The sequence below is a fragment of the Dendrobates tinctorius genome, unplaced genomic scaffold (assembly GCF_039654945.1).
Source record: "Dendrobates tinctorius isolate UK_male_01 unplaced genomic scaffold, ASM3965494v1 ptg000062l, whole genome shotgun sequence".
NCBI classification, from domain to species: Eukaryota; Metazoa; Chordata; class Amphibia; order Anura; family Dendrobatidae; genus Dendrobates; species Dendrobates tinctorius.
Genome location: NW_027361730.1, coordinates 33,353,445 through 33,371,808, shown reverse-complemented (window position 1 = coordinate 33,371,808; position 18,364 = coordinate 33,353,445). Strand labels below are relative to the sequence as shown.

At 43.4% G+C, this 18,364-nt stretch overlaps 1 protein-coding gene across 5 annotated transcripts in view; it reads right to left on the bottom strand.

Annotated features, from left to right (window-relative positions):
- Nucleotides 1-216: 216 nt before the first annotated feature.
- Nucleotides 217-18,364, bottom strand: part of SIN3A (SIN3 transcription regulator family member A) — a 67,342-nt gene continuing 49,194 nt past the window's right edge. For 4 of the 5 annotated variants that reach the window (XM_073579498.1, XM_073579497.1, XM_073579499.1 and 1 more), the window contains exons 15-21: nt 17,682-18,264; nt 17,108-17,277; nt 15,258-15,431; nt 14,361-14,453; nt 2,656-2,750; nt 2,158-2,356; nt 217-1,064 (exon numbers count right to left, since the gene is read on the bottom strand). In XM_073579498.1, coding sequence (XP_073435599.1) covers nt 834-1,064; nt 2,158-2,356; nt 2,656-2,750; nt 14,361-14,453; nt 15,258-15,431; nt 17,108-17,277; nt 17,682-18,264 — 1,545 coding nt within the window. In that variant the 3' untranslated portion in view covers nt 217-833. The remainder of the gene's footprint in view (nt 1,065-2,157; nt 2,357-2,655; nt 2,751-14,360; nt 14,454-15,257; nt 15,432-17,107; nt 17,278-17,681; nt 18,265-18,364) is intronic. The other variant, XM_073579500.1, reaches the window with a different exon arrangement.

The window sequence follows — 18,364 nt, the reverse complement described above, 5'->3', positions numbered from 1 at the left end:
GTCACCACTTCTGGATTTATCACCCAATCCTGGTCTTGGCTTACAGATACTGATGTGAAATACTGACCAAACACTGATCGTGTGAACGTGGCCATAGCATTCCTACGGAAACAAGGGTCGAGTATGGTTCTTCACCTGTCTTGTAAGTATAAACAAGTAAAAAAAAGGAAAACCCCTGAATTATTATTGCACCTTTTTTTTCATGAAAAACAGTCATACCAAACCTTTTTTTTATTTACAGTGTTTAAAAAAAAGGGGGCAGAAGAAAGGACAGAAGAGTAAAAGATAAAATGTAACACTCACACTGACGAGATACAGCAGAGAGGAACTTGGGGCAGTTTTCTGACAGGTATACTGTAGGTCTATATATAAACCACACTCTCAATAGACTCCCTTTGGTAGAAACAGTAATAAAGGAGATTGTGGTTTCCAGATGTTCCCCCCGATCACTATGTTACAAAGATGGGTAACAGAAGGTTAAACTAAGACGGCGCTTGCTATAAAATAATGGATGGGACAGAAGATGAATGGGAGAACTCTTGTTACCGGTATTTACACACTTGTATTTACATACCATGGGTGAGATTAGGTCTGCTAAGACTAGGGGCAGGGGGATTGGCAGGAGATCTTCGGGAACAACAAACCCCAGATTTTAGTCAGAGGGGCTTGCAGCAACGTATCTAGGAACTGCGGAGCTCAAATAACCCTCAAAGTGAGGGTGAAGGGTCCAACCCCATGCTTCTGTAAATGATCCTGCTGGTTTAGACAAAAGATTTTAACTGTCAAATGAGTCACTCTAGAAAGGAATTGCCGCTGGTCTCTTTGAATCTTTTTTAAGGGGTTTTAAAGGTTTGTCCATATTTTACTCGGTACTTGTTTATATCCACAAAATGTAGAATCTCCAAGTCCCGGGTCGTGACGCAGGGCACCATACCCTCCACCCCCTCTCCCATCAGCCACTTTCTGGTATCAGCTGCCATCTCCCGGCTCACATGTTCCAGATTCCACTTGCTCAGCCATGTTTGGAAGCGCTGGTGCAGTCGTTTGCTGACTCGCTCATGGGACTAAAGGAAACATAATGGAAACAGAGTCAAGGTTAAACACTAGTGATGAGCGAGTATACTTGTTGCTCGGGTGATCTCTGAGTATTTTGGCGTGCTCGGAGATTTAGTTTTCGTCGCTTCAGCTGCATGATTTGCGGCTGCTGGCCAGCCTGAATACATGTGGGGATTCCCTAACAAACAGGCATTCCTCACATGTATTCAGCCTGTGCAGCAAATCATGCAACTGCGTCGACACAAACTCAATCACCGAGCACGCCAAGATACTTAGAGGTCACCCGAGCATGCTCGGGAGAACCCAAGCAACGAGTATACTTGCTCATCACTATTAAACACTTAAATTAAGGCTAAAAGAAATCATTAAAAATAGCAAGGTGTGAAAATATTTAATGACACCAAAACTAAGAAAAAAACAGAACAGACCCCCCCACTGACTGTCGGAGACTAACCATGCCTTTCTGTTTGATGAGGCGCATTTCCATTTTAGTGGCCTGAAGAAGGATTCTGTCCAAAACATTGCTTCATGGTGTACCCCAGTTTAAGATACCCGGATGACGTGAACAGACTTATACAAACAATGTATCAATTTTTAGAGTGCGGGACCTTCTCCCTGGTGTCTACAGATCCCACTGACAGAACATGGACTCCAAGTCCCTCTTTGTCAAACCAAAGGGGCCAGTTTCAGTTTATGTAATTTGGACCCATAAACCAGTTTTCACATTGTAGCAGTACTGCTATAGTTTATCATAGAGCTTACACACCAAATGACCACCCTCCACATCCTGGAATAATTGGGTATTTCTAACAGAAAACTAGGATACGCTATAGCTATACAATCACTAAGTGTGAGTGGCCGGAGATACCTGCAAGCACGGACAGAACGGCATCTACACATCTGAGGAGCCGAATACCACAAAGGACTGAACAGGTGTAGTGTTAAGAGGGGTAACACATATCCCCTTAATTTTAGCAACTGGACAGAATCTCAGCAGCCAGATATTTATCATTTACCTGCATTTTCAGGGTTACATACAAGCCACCGATATGTTGGCAGACTACAGAGCAGGACATATTCCTCACACGTACATACACACACCTGCTGTGCCCTAAGTAAGGCAGTGCGACGGTACATGTAGTCCTCAGATTTGATGACGTATACCATCTTGTAAGAGTTCAGCTTGAATTTGCACTGCAGCTTGTCCAGACTCTCTAGATTCTCCAACGTCCGCTTTCCATTGCCTTCCTTCTCCTGTTGTTCGCGGCCTCGCTGGCACTTCCGGATTCTGCGCAGGTTCCTGCGTAACAATAAATGACTGGTAACATCTACAAAGTTAGAACCTTTTAAATCCTTTGTGATCTGTAGGAGGGGGAAAAAGTACTGTAAAAAGTTAGGTGAAAACAAGTTTATATAAGAAGAAAAGCTTAATAGTGGAGTGGTCAGACTAAATGTGAAGATAAGAATACTGGAATAGCTTCCCAACAGAGGTGGTAGAGACTAAAACAAGGAAAAATCCTACAGGAAAAAAGGCAAATGTGGTTATTGACTAGAACCAGGGATAGTGTCGTTGGCACAGGTATCAGATGATGAGCTCACCTGGGTAAGAAAACAGGTTTCTGTGCGAGATGCTCTCTCAGCTCTGGGGAAGTAGAGTCACAGTTCATGTATCTTTCCACATAGTCCGACCAGCGCTTAAAGAAAGAAGACAATTTGTGCAGAATTAGTCCCAGAGCCCAGAATGCCAAGACCCACGACAGGCAAGCAGACAATAAGAGTAGAACTGCACAGCGGAGCTGCAGCAGGAGGGCCAAGAGGCTTACACTTGGGCTATGTTCACATGCAGCGTCTTTGCTTTTTTTTTTTCTTGCAGCCAATACCTGCTCTCTTGGCAGTAAAAATACTGCATTCAAAATGCAGATTTTGTGGAGTTTTCTTGGTGTGTATTCCATGTATGATTTGTCTACAATACATGCTTATTCGTTCATTTTAGTCACCCAAAACACTGCAAAACCTGTTAGCACTGGGTTTTCTTTGTACTCCGTGCTTAAGATTTCAGAAATCTCATAGCCAATACTGTAAAAAAAAGAGCATCTTATTTGCATTAAAAAAACAACGCAAGAACACTGCGTAGACACAGCCTTAGGCTCAGTGCAGAGCTCCTGTGGTTCTCAGCTTGGAAATCTAGGTGAATGGTAACGTAGTTTGTTGCGATTTTCTTTCATTCTACAACCTTGTTTGTCATAAAACTGCCTGTACAACTGCTGGTTTTTGGTATGTCTATAAAGAGCCCCAAAAAACCATTCCCTTTGGCTTTCTAGATATTACACAGTAAAGCCAGTTATACATGTGCGCAGTATAGTAGGGGCTCATTCTTGTTCAAGACAAAACGATCACTTCAATGTCATTTTTTCCTTTATTGCCCCCCTATTTGATGGCCAATAGCAGCTTGCGCATTAAAATACTGAGGCTAGGTTCACACGTTACGTTCTCTCTCGACAGGAAAGAAGTGGCTTATCAAAATTAGGTTTTGCGGTGTTTTGTGCGTCAATGGTCTAGAGTACGTTTCCTAAAGTTAGTTTTAGTCACCCAAAACGCTGCAAAAATACTGAAGAATACACGTCATGCAAATTTAAAAAACGCAGAAGTTTTCCCGTTTCTGTCACACAAAAAAAGGCAAGCGTGTGCATGAGATTTTGGAAATCTTTTAGCTTTTGCTGGTATTGTAGAAAAACCATGTGAAGAGAGCCACACCAGTCGCTGTCTTCTGCGGCTTACAGTGCTGTTCTGCCCCTCTCCATCATGCGACAGCAAATCCTTCTTGCTAGCTGACAGAGCAGACTGCTAGCTCGTTTCCTAATGCAAGACTATGAGATCATCACCAAGTCTCAGTCATAAACTGAGAACGCAACTATCAGTCTACACAGACGCTGTCTGCAGTTGTGACCATGGCGCCATCACATGAAACAGGAGAGAACCAGAGCACACTGGAAATTGAAGAAGGCAGCGAGGAGTAATACACACACTGAACATACATTACTGATAGCTAATAAATAAGGAGATTTATACAACAAAAAACGAAAACACATACACGAACAGAAACAGATCATGAAACTTAACTTCATGTCATTACACTGGTGGTTGGGGCAAAAATGTGTCTGTATTACCTGCCTGGTGCGGTGCAGCAGGGAGGCAGATTTCATTACCGGCCTAGTGCAGTGCAGCAGGGAGGCAGATTTTATTACCGGCCTAGTGCAGTGCAGCAAGGAGGCATATTTTATTACTGGCACGGTGCGTTGCAGCAAGGAGGCATATTTTATTACCGGCACGATGCGTTGCAGCAGGGAGGCAGATTTTATTACCGGCCTGGTGCGGTGCAGCAAGGAAGCAGATTTTATTACCGGCCTGGTGCGATGCAGCAGGGAGGCAGATTTTATTACCGGCCTAGTGCAGTGCAGCAAGGAGGCATATTTTATTACTGGCACGGTGCGTTGCAGCAAGGAGGCAGATTTTATTACCGGCCTGGTGCGATGCAGCAGGGAGGCAGATTTTATTACCGGCCTGGTGCGGTGCAGCAAGGAAGCAGATTTTATTACCGGCCTGGTGCGGTGCAGCAAGGAAGCAGATTTTATTACCGGCCTGGTGCGATGCAGCAGGGAGGCAGATTTTATTACCGGCCTGGTGCGGTGCAGCAAGGAAGCAGATTTTATTACCGGCCTGGTGCGGTGCAGCAAGGAAGCAGATTTTATTACCGGCCTAGTGCAGTGCAGCAAGGAGGCATATTTTATTACTGGCACGGTGCGTTGCAGCAAGGAGGCAGATTTTATTACCGGCCTGGTGCGATGCAGCAGGGAGGCAGATTTTATTACCGGCCTGGTGCGGTGCAGCAAGGAAGCAGATTTTATTACCGGCCTGGTGCGGTGCAGCAAGGAAGCAGATTTTATTACCGGCCTGGTGCGATGCAGCAGGGAGGCAGATTTTATTACCGGCCTGGTGCGGTGCAGCAAGGAAGCAGATTTTATTACCGGCCTGGTGCGATGCAGCAGGGAGGCAGATTTTATTACCGGCCTAGTGCAGTGCAGCAAGGAGGCATATTTTATTACTGGCACGGTGCGTTGCAGCAAGGAGGCAGATTTTATTACCGGCCTGGTGCGATGCAGCAGGGAGGCAGATTTTATTACCGGCCTGGTGCGGTGCAGCAAGGAAGCAGATTTTATTACCGGCCTGGTGCGATGCAGCAGGGAGGCAGATTTTATTACCGGCCTGGTGCGATGCAGCAGGGAGGCAGATTTTATTACCGGCCTGGTGTGGTGCCGCAGGGAGGCAGATTTTATTACCGGCCTGGTGTGGTGCCGCAGGGAGGCAGATTTTATTACCGGCCTGGTGTGGTGCCACAGGGAGGCAGATTTTATTACCGGCCTGGTGTGGTGCCGCAGGGAGGCAGATTTTATTACCGGCCTGGTGTGGTGCCGCAGGGAGGCAGATTTTATTACCCGCCTGGTGTGGTGCCGCAGGGAGGCAGATTTCATTACCGGCCTGGTGAGGTGCAGCAGGGAGGCAGATTTTATTACCGGCCTGGTGTGGTGCCGCAGGGAGGCAAATTTTATTACCGGCCTGGTGTGGTGCCGCAGGGAGGCAGATTTCATTACCGGCCTGGTGAGGTGCAGCAGGGAGGCAGATTTTATTACCGGCCTGGTGTGGTGCCGCAGGGAGGCAGATTTCATTACCGGCCTGGTGAGGTGCAGCAGGGAGGCAGATTTTATTACCAGCATGGTGCGGTGCAGCAGGGAAGCAGATTTTATTACCAGCCTGGTGCAGCAAGGAGGCAGATTTTATTACCGGCCTGGTGTGGCAGATTTCATAGAAGTGATCACAAGTCAGAATCCTTTCTATGAATGTAGCAATATTTTTTATGCATCGTAACTGACTCATCACTTATTGTGATTTTTTTTGTATTAAGTTCAGGAGACCAAAAAAACGTTAAAACTGAGAACAGACTTCATCTACAGTTGGTGAAGCCCAGACATCATCTCGGGTTGTTTAGTGAGACTCCAGCAGAAAGTCTGAGTAGCTGTGGTGCATACAAGATGTATAAAGAGGGGATAGGATCATGGGTCACAGGGGGAAAAAAAAAAAAAAAAAGAGCTCAAAATGAAAGAAGTAGGTGAATAACACAAGACTACATCCAATTAGGTGTATCGGTTTATAACAATGGAGGCAGCCAGTGATGAGCTGATGGCGGGGTTGGTTCCCTATTGTAAAAGGCTTATTATTATGAGATAGCCGTGACCGCTTGTCATGGCAGAAGTTTATTACTATCAGGTTCTCTGTTTGAAACAATCAGGCCCCTTGTTTGCTATAGCCAACATTGTTGCTACACATTTACGTTGCGAGACCTACATTTTCTATATAAACATGTTTACTGTCCAGTACATGAGTGAGCTGTAAAGATTTAAAGGGAAAAATCAACCTATACACACAGGAAAACTGTAGAAAATGCCATTAGAGGGATTAAGTGATCCTGAATTGCTGGAGGGTATTACGAGCCTCAGGCACACATCTCTACAGCAAAAATGCTTCAGATTAAAGTGATTAATGGAAACCGGTTACAGAACAGTACGGGGGAAAAAGAACATACTAAGATATAGGATGAAAAGTGACTAGATTTCTTAAATGAGATAACAGAATTATAACCAATACATCTTGACGGCTGGGGGGAAGTATACTGTATAAGGGGCCCTCTTTGGCATCCACTGGCTTTATAATGGACATCTTAAAGATTCTTTAGCTTGAGGTACCCCAATGGTTTACGTTAAAAGGATAGGAGCGAGGTAAGGTTTACGTTAAAAGGATAGGAGCGAGGTAAGAGTATGCTCAAAGATAAGCCTACTGGTATCACCCATTGGCAGATATTAGTAATGATGCACTCTTCAAGAGTATTAAACTTCTTTTTTCCTTGAAACTTATTTTACAAAAGACAATCTCTATGCTTATTAAATGTTACTCATTTACTATAGCAGTATATTGTATCTGGTTGGTGAAGTGGAATAAGTTCCCTACAAATCCCTGAACCATTATCTATTGCAGGGTTTCCTAAACCCCGTTCTCACAGCCCCTCACAGATCATGTTTTCAGGATTACCTTAAGTATTGCACAGGTGAGAACCTATGGCAATTTCTGATTCCACCACCTGTGTAATACTAAGGAAACCCTGAAAACATATGAGGTGTTGGGGGTCGTGAGGACTGGTGTTTGGGAAACACGGATCTATTGCATTCCTAGGGCTGGAGACCAACGTTACACCTTCATGTACTATAAAGCTGGGATCACACATGCGAGAAACACGGCAGAGTCTCGCATGTTAATACACGGCACTGCCGCCTGCACTCGCGAGCGGAGCGTGCGGCTCCATGTATTGCTATGCGGCCGCACGCTCCGCTCCTGAGTGCCGGCGGTAGTGCTGGGTATTAACATGCAAGACTCGGCGGTATTCCTCGCATGTGTGATCCCGGCCTTAGTCAGCTTTTAAGAACGATGTAACCTGAGTAGTCAAATATAAGCATTTATATGCAACTTGTTGGGTGTAAAAATCATTCATGTGATGTTCTACCAAACTGAGTTACTATGAACTGGGATGACACTTTATTTAGCCAACAGTGGATTCCAAGGGAAACAGAAAGTCTGCAAAACACCGATGTAGATCACAAAAGTATCTGGGGAAAACTGCAAACACTACATGTGTGATCCCACCCTAGAATAATAGGGTGCATTTACACTAAACAGTGGTGGTTGTTTAACAGACTAATTAGACAAGTCACACAGAATAAATCGTAATTCATTGGTTTTGCCACTTTTTTTTTTTTTTTAAGAAATCAAAAGCAAGATTTGCACAATTTTTAGGCCAAAAAACACTTTATTAATAGGGAGATCTTAATCTCTCATTAGGCCATGCTCATAAGTTGCATTTTTGTTGTTTTTTTATTCTGCAACCAAAACCTTCTCTCTTGGCAATGAAAATACTGCATCCAAAAGCGCTTTTACATAGTTTTTGCGTAAGGATTATTATGTGTGCTTTGTCTACAGTGCAAGCTTAATAAAGTTTGTTTTATTCACCAAAAGCTTTTGCGGCTTTTTTTTCCCCACTTTCCCATTGCTTTCTAAGGGTAAGAAAAATGCTGAAAGCAATGACATGCTGCAGATTTAGAAAAAAAGACGCAGTTCTAAAATCATTCAACTAACAGAATAGTTTTTAACAGGGAAAAATGCAAAGTACTACATCTGGGCAATAAAAATGAAAAAAACATATACAGAATGGGAGGAATAGGGCTAAGCAACAGCTCATGTGAAAAAGACTTGGGTATACAAATAGATCACAGACTGAATATGAGTCAACAGTGTGATGCACCAGCAAAAAAGGCAAATGCAATTCTAGGATGTATTAACAGAAGCATACAGTCTAGATCACGTGAAGTCATTATTGCCCTCTACTCCTCTTTGGTCAGACCTCATCTGGAATACTGTGTCCAGTTTTGGGCGCCACATTTTAAAAAAGACATCAACAAACTGAAGCAAGTTCAGAAAAGAGCGACCAGAATGGTGACCGGTCTGCAAACCCTGTCTTATAAGGAAAGGTTGAAGGATTTGGAAATATTTAGCTTGCAAAAGAGAAGACTGAGAGGAGACTTAATAGCTGTCTACAAATATCTAAAGGGCTGTCACAGTGTAGAAGGATCATCTTTATTCTGATTTGCACAAGGAAAGACTAGAAGCAATGGGATGAAACTGAATGGGAGGAGACACAGATTAGATATCAGAAAAAACTTTTTGACAGTTAAGGCCCCGTCTCACTAAGCAATCTCGGTAGCGAGATTGCTGCTGAGTCACAACTTTTGTGACGTAACAGTGATCTCACCAGCGAGATCGCTTTGTGTGACAGCGATCAGCGAGCGGCCCCCCTGCCGGTATCGCTGATCGCTGCAAGAAATCTCTGGACATTTCTTTGGTCGCTGGTCTCCCGCTGGCCAGCATGCATCGCTGCGTGTGACAGGCGGGAGGACCAGCGATCAGGTGTAAAAAATAATAAAAAAAATAAAAAATATAGTTATTCTCACCTTCCGATGTCCCGTTCAGCCATCCCGCCTCTCTCCACGCTCCGGTCCCAGTGATCCTTTGCACGAATGACCGCGAGACTTTGTTATCCCGCGAGACCGTGACATCTCGCGGTCATTCATGCAAAGGATCACTGGGACCGTAGCGTGGAGAGAGGCCGGAAGACTGCGCGGGACATCGGATGGTGAGAATAACTATATTTTTTATTTTGATTCTATTTTTTACAGGATGGCCAGCGATGCCGGGCGCTCGGCATCGCTGTGCTGATCGCTGGTGAAGCTGTCTGTGTGACTGCTCACCAGCGATCACATAGCGACTTACTAGCGATCCTGACACCTTGATATCGGTGTCGGGATCGCTGGTAAGTCGCTTAGTGAGACGGGGCCTTTAGAGTGATCAATGAGTGGAACAGGCTGCCACGAGCGGTGGTGAGTTCTCCTTCAATAGAAGTCTTCAAATAGAGGCTGGACAAACATCTGTCTGGGATGATTTAGTGAATCCTGCTTTGAGCAGAGGGTTGGACTAGATGGCCCAGGATGTCTCTTTCAACTCTACGATTCTATGATTCATTCAGGGAAAATGAGATTTCTGAAATCTCGATTTTGCTCGTACTGTAAAAAGCTTTTCAATGCCTAAAAAAAAATATTTAAAAAAAAATACAAAAATGCTGCATGTGAATATAGCCATTCTTAAAATTAAATGGCCATCACTGCTCTTTTTCTTCATGTCTGCTGATACCTGCCGCATTCATTAGGGTTACAACTATGTGCAGGAAACCTAATGCTGATGGAGCTTGCTCTGATATAGAAATGCATCAGAAGTTTCTAGTTTCCAGGGCTGTGGAGCTGGAATCAAGTTTTGGGGGGGGTCGGTATGAAATGGACCAACAATCTATAATAAATTGGTACAGTAGTACAATGCAGGATGTGCTGTAAATTCTCATATGAATTTGGGAAAGTTATGAAATGTCCTATAAATGTCTGTTCTGTTCCAGATCTAAGGATCTCAGCTTTTAGCAGAGATGAATCTGTGCTGCACTTTATGCACATGCTCAGTAGGGAGGCAGGGCTGTGGGAATGAATCTGTGCTGCACTTTATGCACATGCTCAGTAGGGAGGCAGGGCTGTGGAGATGAATCTGTGCTGCACTTTATGCACATGCTCAGTAGTGAGGCAGGGCTGTGGAGATGAATCTGTGCTGCACTTTATGCACATGCTCAGTAGTGAGGCAGGGCTGTGGAGATGAATCTATGCTGCACTTTATGCACATGCTCAGTAGCGAGGCAGGGCTGGAGATGAATCTATGCTGCACTTTATGCACATGCTCAGATGTGAGGCAGGGCTGTGGGGTCGGAGTCAGGGAAATTGAGGAGTCAGAGGTTTGGCTTACAGACTCCACAGTCTGGGTAGTTTCAGTGATTTTTTTTATTACATTTTCCATGTCGTTTATCAGAAATAAAAGTGTAAACATTCTCTCAGGTCAAGTTCACAAGTAGCAGTAACAATCTGACTGAGCTGCAGGCACAAATTGCACCAGTCTGTGGTTTTAAAGGAGCATTTCAAAACCAAACTAAGTCATAGCAATACTTGAGATGCAGATTCTTGGCCCCAGTGTGACGGCACTACTATAGTCACCTTAGGTGTCGACGCCGTTCCAGCAATGCCTAAGCTCCCTTGACAATAGGTCATGTGAGCCCTGCAACCAATCAGCGACTGCTTCACACTCCCCTCTTTGAGCCGTTACTGACATTTGGAGGAAGTCAGAGAGCAGCAGCGCTCACTTCTTCTGGTGACTGAAATAAGGGAGAATGAAGCAGCCACTGATTGGCTGCAGTACTCATGGATAAAGACGTTACCGGTGGAGAGTATAGGCTTTTGTACTGTTATACAGGGGAATACAGCAAATCAAAAAGGGTTATCTAAGTAGTGGACAACCCTTTTAAAAAGAGCTGCTCAGGTAGTTGTAAGGCATTGTTCATCCATAATCATGATCTGTATTTGTATACAAAGCCAGGAATGTCTCCAAATCACAGAAAAGGCGTCAAGCTTCAGTTACAGTTTTTCCTCTGTTGGTTCCATTCCGGATTTTGGCATAAAAACGCGGAGTAAAAATATTCACCAAATACAGACATATGAATAAGCCCCAATTTTGAGAACAAGTTGTACCATGTTATCAGTAATTCATGCCAACTGCAGAGTTCTTCACCACGAGCAATACTTTAGGTTTCGTCTCTTAGGGTAAGAACCTCCAGAATCATCTCTATATATAAAACTGAGTGTGTGTGTGTGTGTATCACCAATCAAGAAGCATCTTTCATTTCACCAGAGCTGTTCAAAAGTAGCTGAGCTATGATTGGTTGCTATGAGCAACAGTTTTCCTTGCAGCCAATCACTAAGCATCTCTCATTTCACCAGAGCTGGTTAAAAGAAGCTGAGCTGTGATTGGTTGCTATGAGAAAATTTTCCCACTTGACAACACCTCAGCAGACATGGTGGGAGAAATCTAGCATCCCTGGGAACATAAACTCCCAGACATTGTCTGCCCCCCAAAAAGGACCACAGAGCACATGACAGTAATGAATCCCCCCCCCTCCCTGCCCATATCCCCATCACACATCCTCCATGATATAGGCACATCTTCCTTCTTAAAGGGATCATTGGTATGGAAGTCAGAGCAAATCCATCCAGAGCTCTGGTTCTGATGCCAGGCCTCTCTTAAAGGGATCCCCGGTATGGAAGTTAGGACCGTTCCACTCAGCTCTGTGGTTCTGACCCCAGTTTCTCTTAAAGGGATCATTGGTATGGAATTTAGGGCAAATCCACTCTGCGCTTTGGTACTGACCCCAGACTCTCTTAAAGGGATCTCCTGTATGGAAGTTAGGGCAAATCTCTCAGCGCTCGGATTCTGACCCCAGGGTTCTATTAAAGGGATCCCCGGTATGGAAGTAGGGGCAAATCCACTCTGCGCTCTGGTTCTGACCCAAGGCCCCTCTTAAAGGGATCCCCGGTATGGAAGTAAGGGCAAATCCACTCTGCGCTTTGGTACTCACCCCAGGCCTCTCTTAAAGGGATCTCCGGTATGGAAGTTAGGGTAAATCCCTCAGCGCTCTGATTCTCATCCCAGGCTTCTATTAAAGGGATCATTGGTATGGAAGTCAGGGCAAATCCACTTAGCGCTCTGGTTCTGACAGGTATGATGTGGGATATTAGGGGTAGTAGTCCGGTGGCTCTGGCTGACGGGATGATGTGGGATATTAGGGGTAGTAGTCCGGTGGCTCTGGCTGACGGGATGATGTGGGATATTAGTGGTAGTTGTCCGGTAGATATAATCGTTATAATTTGTTATAACTAAGCATAGTTAGTTACTATGCCCAGGCAGTGCCGGGCTCTTCAGCTAGTATACATATATAAGAGAGTATGAGAAAAGCTCCTTATAAGGACTATATTGTTTTCCAGGTCAAGGAAGATATTTTTGCAATAAGATATTTCAATGTATTTCCTCTCTGTGATCCAACGCACTAGCCATCTGTCATGGAGATGCCTAAAGTTGAAGAAAGTGGAGTCTCACGGTATTAGGATTGCACTGGGCCATACCATCAGGACTTGGTTTCAGGACTCTCTGGACAAGGTTTCAGAAATTAAAGGGGCTGAGAAAGCAAGGGCAATTTTTGAGTGTAAGCAAATAACATCCTGCTATAGAGATTCAAGATGCTCAATCGTTAGAGGTTTGCCTCTATTCTTGCATACATTCACAACTGTGAAAGCTGTTGAACTCAAATCTCCGATACTTTTTGGTTTGGAAGAAGCTTGCATTCCTACAGGATTCACTCTTATTGCCAGGGAATGGACAATGAACTAACGTAGGGGAAAAAAAGAAAGAAAGAAACAAAAAAAAAAAAAAAAACAAAAAAAAAAAAAAAAAACTTTCCTAGAATGCAGTGCTGAACAAATCTGTCCACAATCAGACTAATGGATCCCAAAAAGCCTCTGTAATGGCAGCTCTCGGAGTAGAACATGGCCTGCTACTTCAGACCGATCCAACATCATGAGTAACGCAAAGTATATAGTTATTCAATGCTTCATGTAGCCTTAGGGCCCGTTTCGTGCTTTTTATTTTATGTAACTTTTTTGTCTTGTGGTATTCGCTCCTTTTTTTGCATTTAATTCTTCAAAATATCACAAACTGTTCATGAATTTTGCAGAGACTGAAAAATGCTCGTCTGTTTTAGCACAAAGTCACATGTTCTACAAGATTTCAGAATTTGCACAAACTTTTCAGGCGTACATGAAATCATTGTGTATGGGTCCGTGTGTTCACAGTTGATGAAAATCAGCCAATAACATCTGAAATCCCCAAAGCCTGTCCTCAAAGCACAATATTTAAAAAAAGAAAAAAAAAAAAAAAAAAAAAAGCACAATAAAGCAAGAGATGCAAAATAGATTTAAAATAAAGGCACAAATGAAAAAAAAAGTTGAAATCCAGCAAAAACTAGACAAAAAGATGCAAATAGAAAAATAAATTGGACCCCAATTCTATACGTAAGCAGTAATATAATATGTTACGTCGTATACCAAGCACATCTGACCACTGCGGAAAGCCCATTGAACATGGGTGGGGGGGAGGGGGTGTTACAGAACCGGTCTTTTCTAGGAAAGATTTAGTCGTTCCATATAAAGCTTCATCAGTGGCCACATGAATAGTATATATAGAATGTATAGCAGGAGAGACAAGGAGAGTGGCATAGAGGTTAGTGACTCTGGAGGGTGGTGAAGATGAAGAGTGCTATTTTTATGTAAGATTCAATGGGAGGAGAGCGGAAAAAACAAACCAAAACAGAACAAATCACTACGTCACCCTGGATCGTTAAAACATGTTTATTATTTTACAATTTGAGACTTGTTCCAAAATGTGTTTTTTTGTCCTTTTTTTTTTTTTTTTTTTAAATTTAAAGTATTGTCTGAATTCTGTAACAAAGCACAGATTGGTAACATTCTGTACAGGTATCGGAAAATCAGATCATTCACATGTTGCAGGTTTTGTTTGACCGGGGTGGGCTGTGATTTGATCCCAGAAGGCGATTTAATAGGTGTTTTCACACATCCCTCCCTTGACCCTTTCCCCAATAGGTCCTGGAGGTCGGGGTCCTGCCTATGGTGGCGGTAACCGAGAGCCCCTCAGGAACGAGTAGGGCTTACCTCGGTCTCCGCTGGGTCATCTGAGTTTTCTTCCTCAGTGTCCAGCAGTTCAATGGTTAATTGGACCAGTCCACAACTCTGGGAAAACATCAACTGTACAAAAGAAAAAAGGAAAAGGGGTCAAAAACTTTATGATTTGAAAAGTTGAATTGTATGGAACAACCTGTGGGTTTACTATAAAAGCAGAGACCACAAAGGTCTATGACAGATGTGGCCAAAAATGCCAGACAAGTCATTTTTGCCATCAAAATGACAGACAGCATGTCAGAAACCCAATGGGACCCTTCAACAGTGGATGTCATCCATCATTCATGTTGTGGCTCCGGTGGCATAGCACAGCTCTTGGACCACATCAACTATTAAAGGGTCCATTAGTAATTTTTGTTATTCGGAACCTTGAATGGGAGGGAAGCAAGTCCCTGCGCCTGTATGTCTCGCGGCTGTTCGACAGCCACAACAAATGCCTGCTTTTGTTAAGCAATCCCTACATGTGTTGTGGCTGTCAAACAGTTCCAAGATATGCAACCGCGGGGACTCGAACATAGTATTCGAGCACGCCAAAGTCACTCTTATCACAGGAGCATGCTCCAATAACACCTTATCCAAGCATGTTTGCTCATCACTAGTTATCACCTATCGTGTGAACAGGTGATAACTCATTAAACAGGACAACCCCTGTAAATATAACAGCAAGGTACCACTCGATACAGACACACAGAATGACAATATTAGTAACATTACTCTACTCTTTTTTATGCTTTTAACACCAGCTTATTGTACAAACTGAACGGTCATTCCCAACACTGAAGGCCATCACCTGTCCATACGCTTCATAGCATTTAATCAAAGCAAGAGATCGGTCAGGGACCATTAGTGACAGGGATACAAGTAACTCACCTTGAAACAGTTCTCATCAGCCATTAGCTGCTCAGCTTTTCGCTGGTAGTTGGCCTCACCCAAGGTGCGGGATGTTTGGGTAGCCAGAAGACCCCCTGTAGCATTGCAGCTACTCTCGGAGAGGTAGAGATCAGTCACTTGCACACAGATTTCATCACTGACTATGTGCTGGAGCTACAGATGCAAAAGGAAAGAAAACAAATTTTGAAACTACAGGGACAAAAGCTAGATTGGCAGACCATGAATCCCTATGTACGCCTCACATCAAGCTCAACAAAGGCTCACTTGCTCTTGAGGCGAAACGTTGCTACTTGTCGATACGGGTCAATATTGACATTTTAAAACTGTGATCAGCAATAAGGCTGTAGTTCCCCCAGAGTCTGAAAATCTATGTGGTCTTGGGATAGCTGAGGCCCCAGAGAACATGATCAGGGCTGGATTTTTTGGTCCCTGATCGCTGTTATTTAGTGAATAAAGGCGATCAAAAAAAAAAAAAAAAGTGTTTCAGCTGTTGCAATGTTTTCCCTTTCTTCTGATATGATATGCATGTCAGAGGAAAGAGAAATTATGCCGGCCCGGCGTCATCTTCCTGGAAAAAAAATCGGCAACAATAGGAAATTTTTCCTAATAGTTTCTTTTGCTCACAGTGATCAAAAGAAAAAAAAAGTAAGTCAAAGCCCCCTTTGTCACCCACTTAGAGAAAAATTCTAAAATATATATTTTTTTTTCATTCGTTGGAGTTGCCTTTTTAAAAAAAAAAAAAAAAATCAAGAAGATTTTTATTAATTTTGTAACAGTGACACATATAGAAAAAACATTGTCAAACAAAAAGTGTTTATCCCCCTCCCCTGAACACATCCCCCCTCCCTAATATTTGTTATTCAGAATACCACATCATAGATATACGACCATAGAAAACAGAATAAATCAGGCCAGTCAAGACTAGCCAAGTTGAAAGGCACACAGCTGATTGGCAAAGTGTAGTGATTCCATAGCAACTGATACACATTAACAAGATCCTATCGAAGCTGATCGCTAGAAGCTGCCATAGCACGATCGGCTCTGCTAGATAGAGGTGATGCTCAGATTGCCTCTATGTAGTAGAATTACAGCATTGCTATGAGCGCCGATCACTGGGTGGCGCTCATAGCAATCTGCATCAACAACCATAGCGGTCTCGAGGAGACCTCTGGTTGTGATGGCAACGCATCGCTGACCCCAGATCACGTGATGGGGGTCGGCGATGCGCAAATTTCCGGCCGCGCCTCAGAAGCTCTAGTTAAATGCCGCTGTCAGTGTTTGACAGTGGGATTTAACTAGTTAATAGTTTAAAACAGCTGACACGTCACGGCTTTGAAGTGGGCTCACCGCTGGAGCCCACCTCAAAAGCGGGGGATACTGGCCGCTGACGTACTATCCAGTCAGCGGTCAGTAAGGGGTTAAAAATGGCAATTGAAATCAAATTAATTGGTGGGTAAAGCTGCAATCTACTCCATTGTCCAAAGCCATATATAGTGGTGGCGGTAATGGAGAAGTGTACCGGATGGCAGATGGAGTGAACAGACCTTGATTCCCCTTGTAGAAACCACAGCACACACGGTGGTTTCTGCTCACTAAAGGTTTCCTTCCCAAACATACACACATAAATGCGAATGTATATCAAAATAAAAAGAAAAAAAAATACTTTTTTGTGGTCTTCTTCATTACAAGCTAATCAAATTGTCTTTAGTACCAATATAAAAGACAAGGTCTACACAAAGTATGCTAGAATGAAAAATTGAAGCATTAATTCTCTGTGACACTAATAGATAAAAAAAAAGAAAATCTATGTATTGAGCTGGCACACTCACCTGCCTGACTATGCTCTGTATCAGCTTGTCCATAGTAAAAGCAATAAAGGCATGGATGGTGAACATCTCCCGCAGGGAGTCTTCATACTGGTTTGAATCCATATTCCCGTCCAGCAGGTTACGGACCATGTCTAGGAATGCCGGATAATAATCCACAGCCTCTATATCCACTGCGGCACAAAGAAAGCAGATATGTAAGTAGCAGCATACAGGACAACTAATAAACAAGCCGTATACAGGTCTAAAACAAAAAAACTAAATAAGAACTTAAAAAAAAACAAAAAAAAAAAAACAACCCCACAAACCTGTACACAGCACAACAAAGAAACAAAAAGGGTGATATAATGGTCAATGTAACAATTTGGAAACTAGACCATTACATGTAATCCGCACTAACACCTGAGTATAACAAGAAGGATGGTGGAGAAAAACATGTAGGGCAAGGAAGATAAATGTTACAAGTTCTTGTCTTACATTTAGTAAAAGGAAAGGTAATAAAAGAGAGGGTGGTAGAAAAGAGGAGGTATATGTGATAGTAATTTGCCCCCCTGGAGAGATGTTATGTTGCACTTACTTGGCTCTTTGAGCCGAAGCTGGATGGCAGGACTGTCATTCTTGTCTCTCTTTAGGCCCAGCACCTCTCTTTCCCAATCTTTTTCTCTCACCTCTTCCTCTACTTGTTTTTCGGCTTGGTTGTAAATGCGTAAGAGGCGATAGCAGAGAATCTGGTGCAATCTCAAGAAAATGTACCAGTTATTGTTAACATAGAATAGGTTGTAAGTGTCCTCCATGCTCCTGAACTTCTGTGCTGCAGTGTTTGCAAACATTAACTTAGTTTTTGGTGGACTACTAGCCCCAGTGCCCACCACCCCATTGTGTTTCTTGGTAACCCCATCTTCTGTTTCGGCAGTCTCCTCCTCCTCTTCCTCCTCCACATCAGACAACTCCCCTCGCTGGGAGAAGAGCAGATCAGGGATGAAATGGTAAATGATTTGTTTGATCTTGTACTTGTCCTCTTTCTGTATACCAGTCTGTCGCTTCACATGATGGATAATGAGTGAGGCAGCATCCTCCAAAATTTGTTTGTCTTCATATGTCAGCGAGAGATGAGGTCCTGTGGGGGCGCCAGAATTGTCCTCTGATGCTTGCTCTTGTCGCTGTGGAAACATACAGACATTAATGTCTCCCCCCAAAGAAACCCAACAAAACTTAAAGTTACAAAAATAAAATGCAGGACGTTTAATGTAATAAAAATAT